General features: G+C 64.9%; 2 protein-coding genes across 2 annotated transcripts; one reads left to right on the top strand and one right to left on the bottom strand.

The window, feature by feature from the left end:
• The first annotated feature begins 25 nt into the window (after positions 1-25).
• TMEM54 (transmembrane protein 54) lies at positions 26-2,469 on the top strand. Its single transcript, XM_054517207.1, has 6 exons — positions 26-38; positions 548-741; positions 1,646-1,705; positions 1,839-2,027; positions 2,103-2,237; positions 2,377-2,469. The coding sequence occupies exons 1-6, from the start codon at positions 26-28 to the stop codon at positions 2,467-2,469; spliced, it is 684 nt and encodes a 227-aa protein (XP_054373182.1).
• A 190-nt stretch (positions 2,470-2,659) lies between these two features.
• Positions 2,660-4,432, bottom strand: HPCA (hippocalcin). The gene is made up of 3 exons (XM_036397130.2): positions 4,055-4,432; positions 3,421-3,526; positions 2,660-3,229 (listed from the first exon to the last, which is right to left on the bottom strand). The coding sequence occupies exons 1-3, from the start codon at positions 4,430-4,432 to the stop codon at positions 3,132-3,134; spliced, it is 582 nt and encodes a 193-aa protein (XP_036253023.1). The 3' UTR covers positions 2,660-3,131.
• Between the last annotated feature and the right edge of the window lie 6,164 nt (positions 4,433-10,596).

Here is a 10,596-nt window from a genome sequence, read left to right as displayed (position 1 = left end):
AGGGGCTGATCCCGGCCCGGTGAGGATGTGCCGAGTGGGTGAGTCCGGCTCTGGGTGGGGATCACAACAGGAGGGCTCCATCTCTGCCCTCTGCAGGGGAAACTGAGGCAGGGAGGGAGGGAGAGGAGGGCTCAGATCGCTCAGGGGAGGAGCTGGCTGAGCCCTGGTGGTGATGGCTCTGTGAGAGTGGGCTCCAGAGGGGGAGCAGCCCCACTCCTCCGAGTGCTGGCTGCCAGAACCCAGCCCTGGCACTGCCGTTTGGGGCCAGCTGCTCTCCCAGAGCTTCCTCATCACCCTGAGCAGCCCCAGCTCTTCCCAGCCCCACAGGGACCTGTCCCCATGGCCACTGGCCCCACACCTTTGCTCCAGTCCCAGGAGAGCTGGCTGGACCAGTGGGCTGCATACCAGGGCTACCGGTGGCTTCCACATCACCTCATCCCTCTGCCAGCGCGGGCCACGTCCTCTGGGGCTGTCCCCAAATTCCCGTGCCAGGCAGGGACAGCTCGGTGCTGGCCACCCCACACGCCCTCCTCTCCTTTTGTCTCAGGCCACCTCGACCCCGGCAGCCACCGAACAGTGCTGATGAAAACGGGGCTCATCCTCCTCATCGTCGGGCACCTCATCTTCATCAGCGGGGCGCTGGTGCACGGCACCGTGCTGCGCTTCGTGCTCACCGCCCGCGACGCCACCTCCCTGCACTACGGGGTCACCAACAGCGCCGCTGCCATCGCTGCGCTGCTGGTACGGCCGGGAACAGCGCTGGGGACACGGGGGGACGTGGGGAGGGATGGAGGGTGGGGAGGTGGGATGCAGGATGGACACTGCTCTGTCCCCCCTTCCCCACCCGAAACAAACCTTTCCTGGGGGGTCCAACCCTCCTTTCCAGGGGATCCAACCCTCCTTTCCTGGGGGATCCAACCCTCCTTCCCTGGGGGAATCCAACCCTCCTTTCCTGGGGGATCCAACCCTCCTTCCCTGGGGGAATCCAACCCTCCTTTCCTGGGGGAATCCAACCCTCCTTTCCTGGGGGATCCAGCCCTCCTTTCCTGGGGGATCCAGCCCTCCTTCCCTGGGGGAATCCAACCCTCCTTTCCTGGGGATCCAACCCTCCTTTCCTGGGGAATCCACCCCTCCTTTCCTGGGGGATCCAACCCTCCTTTCCTGGGGGATCCAACCCTCCTTTCCTGGGGGATCCAACCCTCCTTCCCTGGGGGAATCCAACCCTCCTTTCCTGGGGATCCAACCCTCCTTTCCTGGGGAGTCCAACTCTCCTTTCCTGGGGGATCCAGCCCTCCTTCCCTGGGGGATCCAGCCCTCCTTCCCTGGGGGATCCAGCCCTCCTTCCCTGGGGGATCCAGCCCTCCTTCCCTGGGGGATCCAGCCCTCCTTTCCTGGGGAGTCCAACTCTCCTTTCCTGGGGGATCCAGCCCTCCTTCCCTGGGGGATCCAGCCCTCCTTCCCTGGGGGATCCAGCCCTCCTTTCCTGGGGAGTTCAATGCTCCGGGTCTCATTGCTGGGTGAGGCTGTGGGAGGTGAAGCTCTGCCCCCCCGGATGAGCTCCCAGGGACATTCCCAGCAGAAAGAGGATCTCGGTGTCCCTGGGGCAGGGGCTGCTCCTGCCTGACCCCCCCGTTTTTCCCCACAGACCATCTCCTGTGGAGTCTGTGCCCTGCTGCTCTCCCGGTACCTCGGCCCCGCTGCCCTGGTAAGCACCCCCAGCCCCTCTCCCACCACCCAGGGAGCCTGCACAGCCCCCACAGCCCCTCTCTGGGGTCCCTCCTGGGCAGGGGACATCCCCCTGTCCCCGCACTGCCTCTCCTCTCCTTTCCCCCCTGCAGAAATGGGCTCTGCTGGCCCTGAGCGCCTGCAGCAGCCTCTGCTGCCTGTGCTGCCTGCTGGGGCTGCTCGTGGCCATCGGGCTGACCCTGGGCACCCAGGGCCGGGTGCTGCTGGGCCCCTGCTCCGTCGGCAGTGCCACCCTGGCCCCCGTGTCCCGCGAGTGCCCCTTCGACCCCACCCGCGTCTACGTGAGTGCCCCGGGGCTGGGGATGTGCCCGGGGTGGCGAGGATGTGCAGGGGCTGATGCTCCTCCTGTCTCCCAGAGCTCCACGCTGTCCCTCTGGGTCATCTCCCTCCTGCTGGAGGCCATGGGGATCTTCTTCAGCATCCGCTGCCTCCTGCTCACCCTGGAGCTCCTGCGCCTGGGCTGCTGCTGCCGCGGGATGCTCCGGATGAAGGTGATTTCTGATTGATGGGCTCAGCCCCCAACCCCTCCCCTGCACGGCTGGGGCAGACCTGGCTGTGCCCAGGGGTGACCTGTGGATCCAAGGCTTCCAGCCCTCTGCTCCCACTCTCATCCTTCTCTCTGGCTTCCAGGTCTCTCTGCAGGAAGCCCCTGTGGAGAGCCCCGGCCCTGGACAGTGCCTGGCCTTGCTGAGACTGGACAGTGGAGAAATTGCCCGGCTCTGAGGGATAAATGACCCTGTGGATGTGTCCTGGCTGTTCCTGCCCCATTCCAGCACCAGCACAGCCCCAGGACAGGACTCAGCTGCCTCCCAGGATGTGTGGACACATCCCCTGGAACAGGAGCCCATCCCGTGGCCTGGGGCTGCAGGGAGGGATGGAACTGGGCTGGATCCAGAGCCTGCAGGGCTGAACTTTCCCCAGGGGCTCCGTGTCCCCTTTCCCAGCACGGACTGCACTGACACAAACTTTATTCTGCAGGTATTAAAGCCCAGAAGTCTGGCTCAGCCCCTCTGCAGCCCACCCTGTGGGGAAGGGGCTGAACCAGCCCTGCCCATGGTGGGGTCTCCATGTGGGGCTGGGTGCTGGGGACCCCCAGCCACGGGGGCTTTGTCCCCACACCTGTCCCACCAGGCTGGGCTGTCCCTGCTCCCAGCCCCAGTGCTGGGGGCTCTGTCCTCACTCAGGGCACACCCTGCCTCCACCCTCCCACCAGTGAAACCAGTGCAGGACCCCCAGGGATGGGGACTGACCCCCAGGCCCCCTCACCCCAATACCAGCCAGGCTCCATCTCTCATCCCACAGGGGCTGCCGGGGCACAGCGGGGACTGGGCGAGGGACAGCGACCATCAGCAGGGTGGGGGGTGGCAGGGGCGGCTCTGGGGGGCTCAGAACTGCATGGCCCCGCTGGGGTCGCACTGCAGCAGGCGCACGATGGACGGGTCGCTCTTGGCCCCTCTGATGAACTCCTCCAGCGAGAGCTTCCCTGTGGGGAAGGGGACACAGCTCAGGCACCTCCCGGCACCAGAGACCACCCAGAGCAGCCCACGGACCCCTCCCCACCCGGGGGGAGCACCCAGCACCCCTCGGACATGAGCCATTTAATCAGCTCCTCCTGATAGCCCTGGATTTAGCCATGAGACCTTTCCCTAATCCCCTGCAGCTCCTCTCATTTACCATCGTTATTAGTGTCCATCTGTCGGAAGATTTTGTCCGTCCTTTTCTCCGGGGTGGATTCGTCTTCAGGCATGTTCATGACAGAGGAGACCATTTTGTAGATGGCCTGGGGGAAGGACAGGGGGTCAGGGTGGGGTCCTGGCTTTGCCCACCTGGGACAGAGAAAGAGCTCTGGGCTTTGTTTTCCTGGGCGTGGGGCTGGTGTTTATCACCCTTCCCATGGGATCAGGGCTTCAGCTCCCAGGAGCTGCTCCTGCAGGCAGGATTTGGCCACTGGGATGGCCCTGAGAATCACCAGGTTGGGATCAGGGCAAGGAGAGCATCTCCTGCCCGTTTGCCAACACCGCCAGGCGTGCAGGGGGACAAGTGCCCGCCCTGGGAGCAGGGGAGAGCCCCGGGATGAGGTGACAAAGGGACATCCAGGCAGGGAAGGACTCGGGATGCTCCAGGATGAAACAACCCCTGCACCCACAGCTGCAAGGCAGCAACAGCTTCATCCCTGCCGCTGCAAAACCCTGCCCGGGGCGTTCCGCGGGGAGAAATCCCCAGCCCAGCCGCCCTCCGGGAGCCGCGGCGGGGCAGGGCAGGGCAGGGCAGGGCAGGGCAGGGCAGGGCGGGACAGCCCGGCCGGTACCTGCACGATCTCCAGCATCTCCTCCCGGCTGATGTAGCCGTTGCCGTCCAGGTCGTACATGCTGAAGGCCCACATGAGCTTCTGCTCGAGCTTGCCGCGGGAGGTGACGCTCAGGGCGATGATGAACTCCCTGAAGTCGATGGTGCCGTCGCCGTTGGTGTCGAAGGTGCGGAAAACGTGCTCGGCGAACTTGGAGGCGTCGCCGTAGGGGAAGAAGTTGGCGTAGATCTTCTTGAACTCCTCCACGTCCAGCATGCCCGAGGGACAGTCCTTCAGGAACCCCTTGTACCAGCCCTGCAGCTCCAGGTCGGAGAACTCCGTGTTTTCCCGCAGGTCCTGGAGCATCTCCGGGCGGAGTTTGCTGTTCTGCTTCCCCATCGCGCTGGGACAGGGGACAGCGCTGCGGGGACAGGGGCCTGGCCGGGCTCGGGGGGTCCCTGTGCGCTACAGGAGGGGACAGGGACGGGGCAGAGCTCGCTGGCAGCCCCCGGACACCCGGCCGGACGCCGATGCTGCCGCCTCCATCCCCGCCGGCCGCTCTGAGCGCTCGGGGCCGGCCCCGGGGAGCTCCAGGCAGCGCCAGCCCCCTCCTGTTTGCGTAATTATCCCTTAGAGCTCATTTGCATAATAGATAGGTGATATATAGGTGGGATCAGGCGGCGCCCGAGGAGGGGACAGAGCCGTGCCTGCGGTTCTGGGTCCGGCCCAGCTTTGGGATGGCCGGATCTGGGTCAGATCCCTCGGAGCTGGGTTATTTTCAGCTCCTCCGCTCTCTCCGTTAATATTTGGCGCCTCCGGCGGGCTCTGGAGCCCCAGGAAGGGCTGGGGGTGGCTGGGACCTGCTCGGGGCTCTGTGTCCCCAGCCCGGATCAGCTCACAGGGACCGTGTCCAGCACCCACCCTGGGGACTCCGTGGTGACCCTGACCCGCTGCCACCATCCAGGGGTGCCCGGGGTGCAGTGGAGGCTTCAGTGCCGAGAGCTGCCCTATCCAGAGGAGGGAGAGACCCCAGCACCCCCAAATTCCCCAAAAATTCCTTCGGGTCTCGGGGCAAACCGGACTCCCAGGAGGAGCAGCCAGGACCCCCCAGTTATGGGGGGCTGGGACCCCACAGGGTCTCTCCATTCCCCCCCCCCACAGCTCCAGCAGCCCGAGGAGGGGTCTGCGTGTCCCCCCCCACTCAGGGGTCCCCGGTTTTGTCCCCCCGGGGCTGCCACGACCCCCACCCCCAATGCCCGGGGTCTGTGACCCCTCCCCGCAGCCTGGGGGAGCCGAGGGGCGGGGGGGCACCGGCACAGGGGGCACCACCGGCAGCATCACTGGGAGCACTGGGAACACTGGGAATACTGGGAATACTGGATGGTTTTCAGGCACTGGGAACAGTGAGGACGCTGGGAGGTTTTTGGGCACTGAGAACACTGGGAATACTGGGAGCACTGGGAACACCGGGAGGTTTTCAGGCACTGGGAGCACTGTGAGAACTGGAAGGTCTTGGGGAATGGGAAGGCTCAGAGCACTGGGAGCACTGGAAGGTCTTTGGGCACTGGGAACGCTGAGAAATCTTGGGGGACTGGGAGCACTGGGAGAACCGGGAGGGCACTGGGAGCACTGGGACACGCTGTCTCCACTGGCCCCAGAAGGTGCCAGGCCAGGCTTTTTGGGACTAGAAAGGGACATTTTTGGACTAGAAAGGGACATTTTGGGCTGGCTGTCCCCAGGACTCAGGTGAGAGCAGCAAAGCATCCTCAGTGAGTCCAGCAAGGAGCAAAGTGGCTTTGGGAGCCAGGGAAAGGGCTGCAGTGGGGACAGATGCTGCCCATGAGGAGCTGCCACTCCCAGCTGGGTTCCCAGGAGCAGCTCCCTCCTCTGCAGAGCCCTGGGCAGCAGATGGCAGGGGCAGATGGGAGCAGGAGCCACTCTCCTTGGAATTACACAAACAAAAATGCATCAAGGGATTAAAGCCAGGGCCCCATGGGGGAGCAGGGACGTGCTGGGGTGGCTGCTCCACCATGGGGAGCTGGGGGGAAGGAGCCAACACGGGGTTAATTCACCCCAAAATCTCCTGGGCATTAAAAAACTGTGGCTGACCCTCCCAGCCCTCGGGTTTTGGTTGCGGCACTGGGTGAGTTTCCAACCCAAACCAGGCCATGGTCAGTGAGGCTGAGGGGCTTTGGGCACCTCCTGGCACCTCCAGGCCTCAAAGCCAGGGCAGGAGACAGGGAGCAGTCCTGGCACAGCACCCAAACCCCTGAGGTCTGCTATGGAACACCAGTGAGCAGCTCTGGACCAAAGAGAGATGGAGAACAGGAGCAGCCCAGGCCCCGAGGAGCACAGGGACCTGACACAGCACAGGAATGAAAAATTCCCACTCAGGAACCTGGGAATCCTCCCTGAGCTCCAGGTTTGGGCACTGGGAACCCTCCCTGAGCTCCAGGTGGGGGATTTGGGCACTGGGATCCAGCCCTGAGCTCCAGGTTTGGGGTTTGGGCACTGGGAACCCTCCCTGAGCTCCAGGTTTGGGCACTGGGATCCAGCCCTGAGCTCCAGGTTTGGGGTTTGGGCACTGGGATCCAGCACTGAGCTCCAGGCAGGGATTTAGGCACTGGGAACTCTCCCTGTGCTCCAGGTTTGGGGTTTGGGCAGTGGGATCCAGCCCAGTGCAGCATTTTGGGAACGGGATTGTGCTGGGAACACAGGAACAGGGGAGGGGACGTGCTGCAGTGGTGATTTCTGCTCTCCTGTCATAGAAAGAGATTTGGGGAGGGGGTGGGATGGGGTGTGAGCAGAAAGGTGAGGAGAAGGGAGATGTTTGTGACATCCTGGGGGGCTGGAGCTGAGCACCCCACAGGCAGCAGTGCCAGGCCTGGCTGGGGGAGAGTGGGGCCCCCAAGGTGGGGGTGCCAGCCCCCCTCTGATAATCTTCATATCTATTTTAATCCCCCTGGGCATGAGTGGCAGAGGCACAAGTGACGCAGGCTGATTTGCAAACATCCCATTTCCGACTCCAACCCGACCCTAAACCCAAATAATCCCCGAGCTGGAAGGGATTGCAGGAGGGACAGGGAGGATAATGCCCAGGAGGGGGGCACAGAAGGGGACACCAACCCCCAGGGATTTATGGGGTCCCTGGCACGGGGGGCGGCTCATCCTGCCCGGCTCCCACCCCCTCCACCCCAAAATTTTGTGGGTTTCTGGCTGGAGCCCCCTCAGCCCCCCCTGCACGGGGATGGGCAGCAGCTCGTGGTGCCCTGGGGGTGCCAGGGCTGGTCCTGCTGGCCCGGAGGTGCCGCCAGGAGAGGCTGAAACAGCCACAGGTGCCACCGTGGCATTGTCCCCATTGTCCCAAAGCTGCTGGGGACACACTGGGGTGCTGCCCGTGCCTGCCCGGGGTTTTCCTCTCGGTTTTTCCTCCTCCTTGCAGGGATTTCGGTGGGAATTTCCTGCGTTGCCATGGCAGCCGTGAAGCCCCCGAGGCTTCGCTGCGGCAGAGCTGGGTGGGGCTGCAGGGAGGGGACACGGCGGGAAGGGACATCCTGGGAAGGGACACCCCGGGAAGGGACATCCTGGGAAGGGGATCCCGAGAGGGGACATCCCGGGAAGGGACATGCCGGGAAGGGGACCCCGCGGTGTCCCCGTGCCCCAGGACGGGGTTCAGGGCTCCCACACAGCTCTGTGTGCCCAGGGCAGTGCGTGGTGGCCTCGGCCCGGCCCTGGCTGTGGTCCCCAAGCTGATGGGGCTCGGTGATGCTCAGGGCGCTCAGAGCTCGGGGATTTGGGGTCCAGCATCAGCCTCACCGCCCTCATCACCCCCCAGTGCCCACGGGAGCGTCCTCGTGGGTGCCCACAGGGCCTGGGTGGCACTGAAGGAGCCCGGGTGTGTCCAGGGGCGTTTGGTGCTCAGCACACGACAGACACCGTCCCTAAAACCTTCTGGGGTACTGGGACAAACCGGGACGGGGCACAGCAGGAGGGGCTCAGCCCCTCGTTGTATCAGTGAGCACAACCAGGGTGCCCCAAATACCCTACAGACCCCTCCCCACGGGCCCAGGAGTGTGTCCCTGTCCCCAGGGCCTGGCCCTGTCCTGTGACACACGGGGAAGGTAAGCGGGGCAGGGTGGGGCAGGGGCTGCGGGAAGAGCCGGGGATTAAGAGCAAATACCGAGATAATGAGGATCTTTGGGAAAAAGCCCATTTGTATAATTTAAACCTCTAATAGGCTTCCTGGAATACAAAGCCCTTTGTGATGCCCCATCTCATCGGGATCAGGAGCCACTCTCTCGCTAAACCTGGACGTTTCATAACATTTCATAACGGAGCGGCTCCATCCCGTGTCCCCGTGTCCCCCGTGTTCCTGTGTCCTTGTGTCCCCCATATCTCCTTGTTCCTGTGTCCCCATTTCCCCGCGTCCCCTGTATCCCCATGTCCCCCATGTCCTCGTGTCTCTGTATACCCCGTGTCCCCATCTCTGTGTCCCTCTGTGTCCCTGTGTCCCTCTGTCCCCATGACCCTGTGTCCCCATGTCTCCATGCCCCCTGTGTCCCCATATCCCCCATGTCCCCCATGTCCCTGTATCCCCATGTCCCCGTGCCCCTGTGTCCCCATGTCCCCATGTCCCCATTTCCCCCGTGTCCCCCATGTTCCCGTGTCCCCTGTATCCCTGTGTCCCCATGTCCCCATATCTCCCATGTCCCCATGTCCCTGTGTCCCCATATCCCCCGTGTCCCCATGTCCCCTGTATCCCCATGTCCCCATGTCCCCCATGTCCCCGTGTCCCCATGGTGCCACCCTGCAGCACGTCCCACTCCTCTCTCCCTGCCAGCCAAGGTCGGGGCTCCTGGGGACACTGTGTGGCACCTGGCCACGTGCCCTCAGTGTCACTGCTGTGCCCGGCGTTTTGGGGCACTTTGGGCACAGTCCTGTCCCTGTCCCCAGTTCCCCCAGTTTGGGCCCTGCTGGGGGGTCAGGCCATGCCCGGGGCTGCCTGGGGGCTGCAGCTCGTCCCTGTGTGTCCCACCCTGGGGACTGAGGGTGCGGAGGTGGCACTGCCACCCTGGCAAGGGCACGGTCCCATCGCGCAGGAATGGGCGACACTGGGAGGGCTCTGCACCCAGACTGGTCCCTTGTCCCCCCGCCAAAAGGAACGCAGGGGTTAAACGCCACCGCCAGCGCCACCGCCACCGCCAGCGCCACCGCTGTCCCCAGCGCAGCGGCCACGCGCGGGCCCCGGGCTCCCTCTCGTGGCTTCTCGTCCCTTCCCATGGGGTGACCGAGGGACCCCCGGGGACGCGGCGGGGCAGCGGCAGCCGGGACAGCGGGGCCGGGGGGCTCGGCCGGGGGTCCCCGATCCGGGGGGCTCCGAGCGGGGACACCCCTGTGCCCTCCTGTGCCCTCCTGTGCCCTCCTGTCCCCTCCTGTGCCCTCCTGTGCCCTCCTGTCCGCAGCCCCTGCGGCGGAACCCGCGGGACACAGCGGGGCCGGGGTGCGGATCCCGTGCCGGGGGTGCCGGGGGATGTTGGGGGGTCCCGGCTGTGCCCCCCATCCCCTCCCTGCGCCCCGCGGGGCCGGCGCGGTGTCGGCAGATGGCAGCAGCGGCTTTCGGCAGCGCCGGCATGCGGGGGCTGCCCGCGCTGCCCGCACCTCCTGAGGCCCCCGAACCCCCTGAACCCCCTGAACCCCCTGAAACCCCTGTATCCTGCACCTTCAGAGCCCCCCGAACTCCCTGAACCCCCTGAAACCCCTTTATCCTGCACCTCCTGAGGCCCCCGCACCCCCTGAACCCCCTAAACCCCCTGAACCCCCCATATCCTGCACCTCCTGAACTCCCTGAACCCCCTGAACCCTCTGTATCCTGCACCTCCTGAGCCCCCCGAACGCCCTGAACCCCCTGAAACCCCTGCACCTCCTGAACCCTCTGTATCCTGCACCTCCTGAACCCCCTGAGCCCCCTTTATCCTGCACCCCCTGAACCCCCTGAACCTCCTGCACCTCCTGTACCCCTCATTCCCTGCACCTCCTGTACCCCCTGAACCCCGCACTTTCTGCACTTCCTGAACCCCCAGAACCCCCTGTACCCCCCGCACCCCCCGCTTCTTCTGAACCCCCTGCCCCCCCCCAGTGCACCCCTCTGTGCCACCACATCCCCCCAGAGCTGGGACTGTCCCTTTTGGGGGACACCCACCCCCATTTCCCCGGTGGGCTGCACGGAAAGCCCCTCCCAAGGGCCACGACACCGATTTAGGGACAATTTTTTTGGTGTCCCCGGGCTGCGGGCTCGGTGCTCGGCCCCAGCAGAGCCCGGCGCGGTGAGGAGGGCTGGCTGTGAGGGGTGGGACAGCTGGCGGCTCCCAGGTGTCCGTCTGGAGCGTCTGCGGAGCCTGAGTGCGTAATTAGAGCTGCGACTTAATTGGCAGACGGGGGGACGCGTGACGGGCGTCGTGTGACTTGAATAGTGATGGGCTGGGGAGGTGACGGAGGCTCAGAGGGAGCCCAGAGGGACCAGGACGCCCCGAAAAGCTTTGGCAGGTGGTGGGAAAGGAGAGGGG

This window comes from Molothrus ater, chromosome 24 (genome assembly GCF_012460135.2).
Source record: "Molothrus ater isolate BHLD 08-10-18 breed brown headed cowbird chromosome 24, BPBGC_Mater_1.1, whole genome shotgun sequence".
NCBI classification, from domain to species: domain Eukaryota; kingdom Metazoa; phylum Chordata; class Aves; order Passeriformes; family Icteridae; genus Molothrus; species Molothrus ater.
Note: the sequence above shows the minus strand (reverse complement) of the source record. Positions and strands in the feature narration are given on the sequence as shown.

Bases quoted from the DNA above. Each gene is read 5' to 3' on its own strand.
- TMEM54 (XM_054517207.1), top strand. The intron at 2,028-2,102 runs GTGAGTGCCCCG...CCTGTCTCCCAG, and splicing joins TCGACCCCACCCGCGTCTAC to AGCTCCACGCTGTCCCTCTG. The intron at 2,238-2,376 runs GTGATTTCTGAT...TCTGGCTTCCAG, and splicing joins GCGGGATGCTCCGGATGAAG to GTCTCTCTGCAGGAAGCCCC.
- HPCA (XM_036397130.2), bottom strand. From the start codon at position 4,432: ATGGGGAAGCAGAACAGCAAACTCCGCCCGGAGATGCTCCAGGACCTG. The intron at 3,527-4,054 runs GTACCGGCCGGG...TCCTTCCCCCAG, and splicing joins AGATGCTGGAGATCGTGCAG to GCCATCTACAAAATGGTCTC. The intron at 3,230-3,420 runs GTAAATGAGAGG...CCTTCCCCACAG, and splicing joins GATGGACACTAATAACGATG to GGAAGCTCTCGCTGGAGGAG.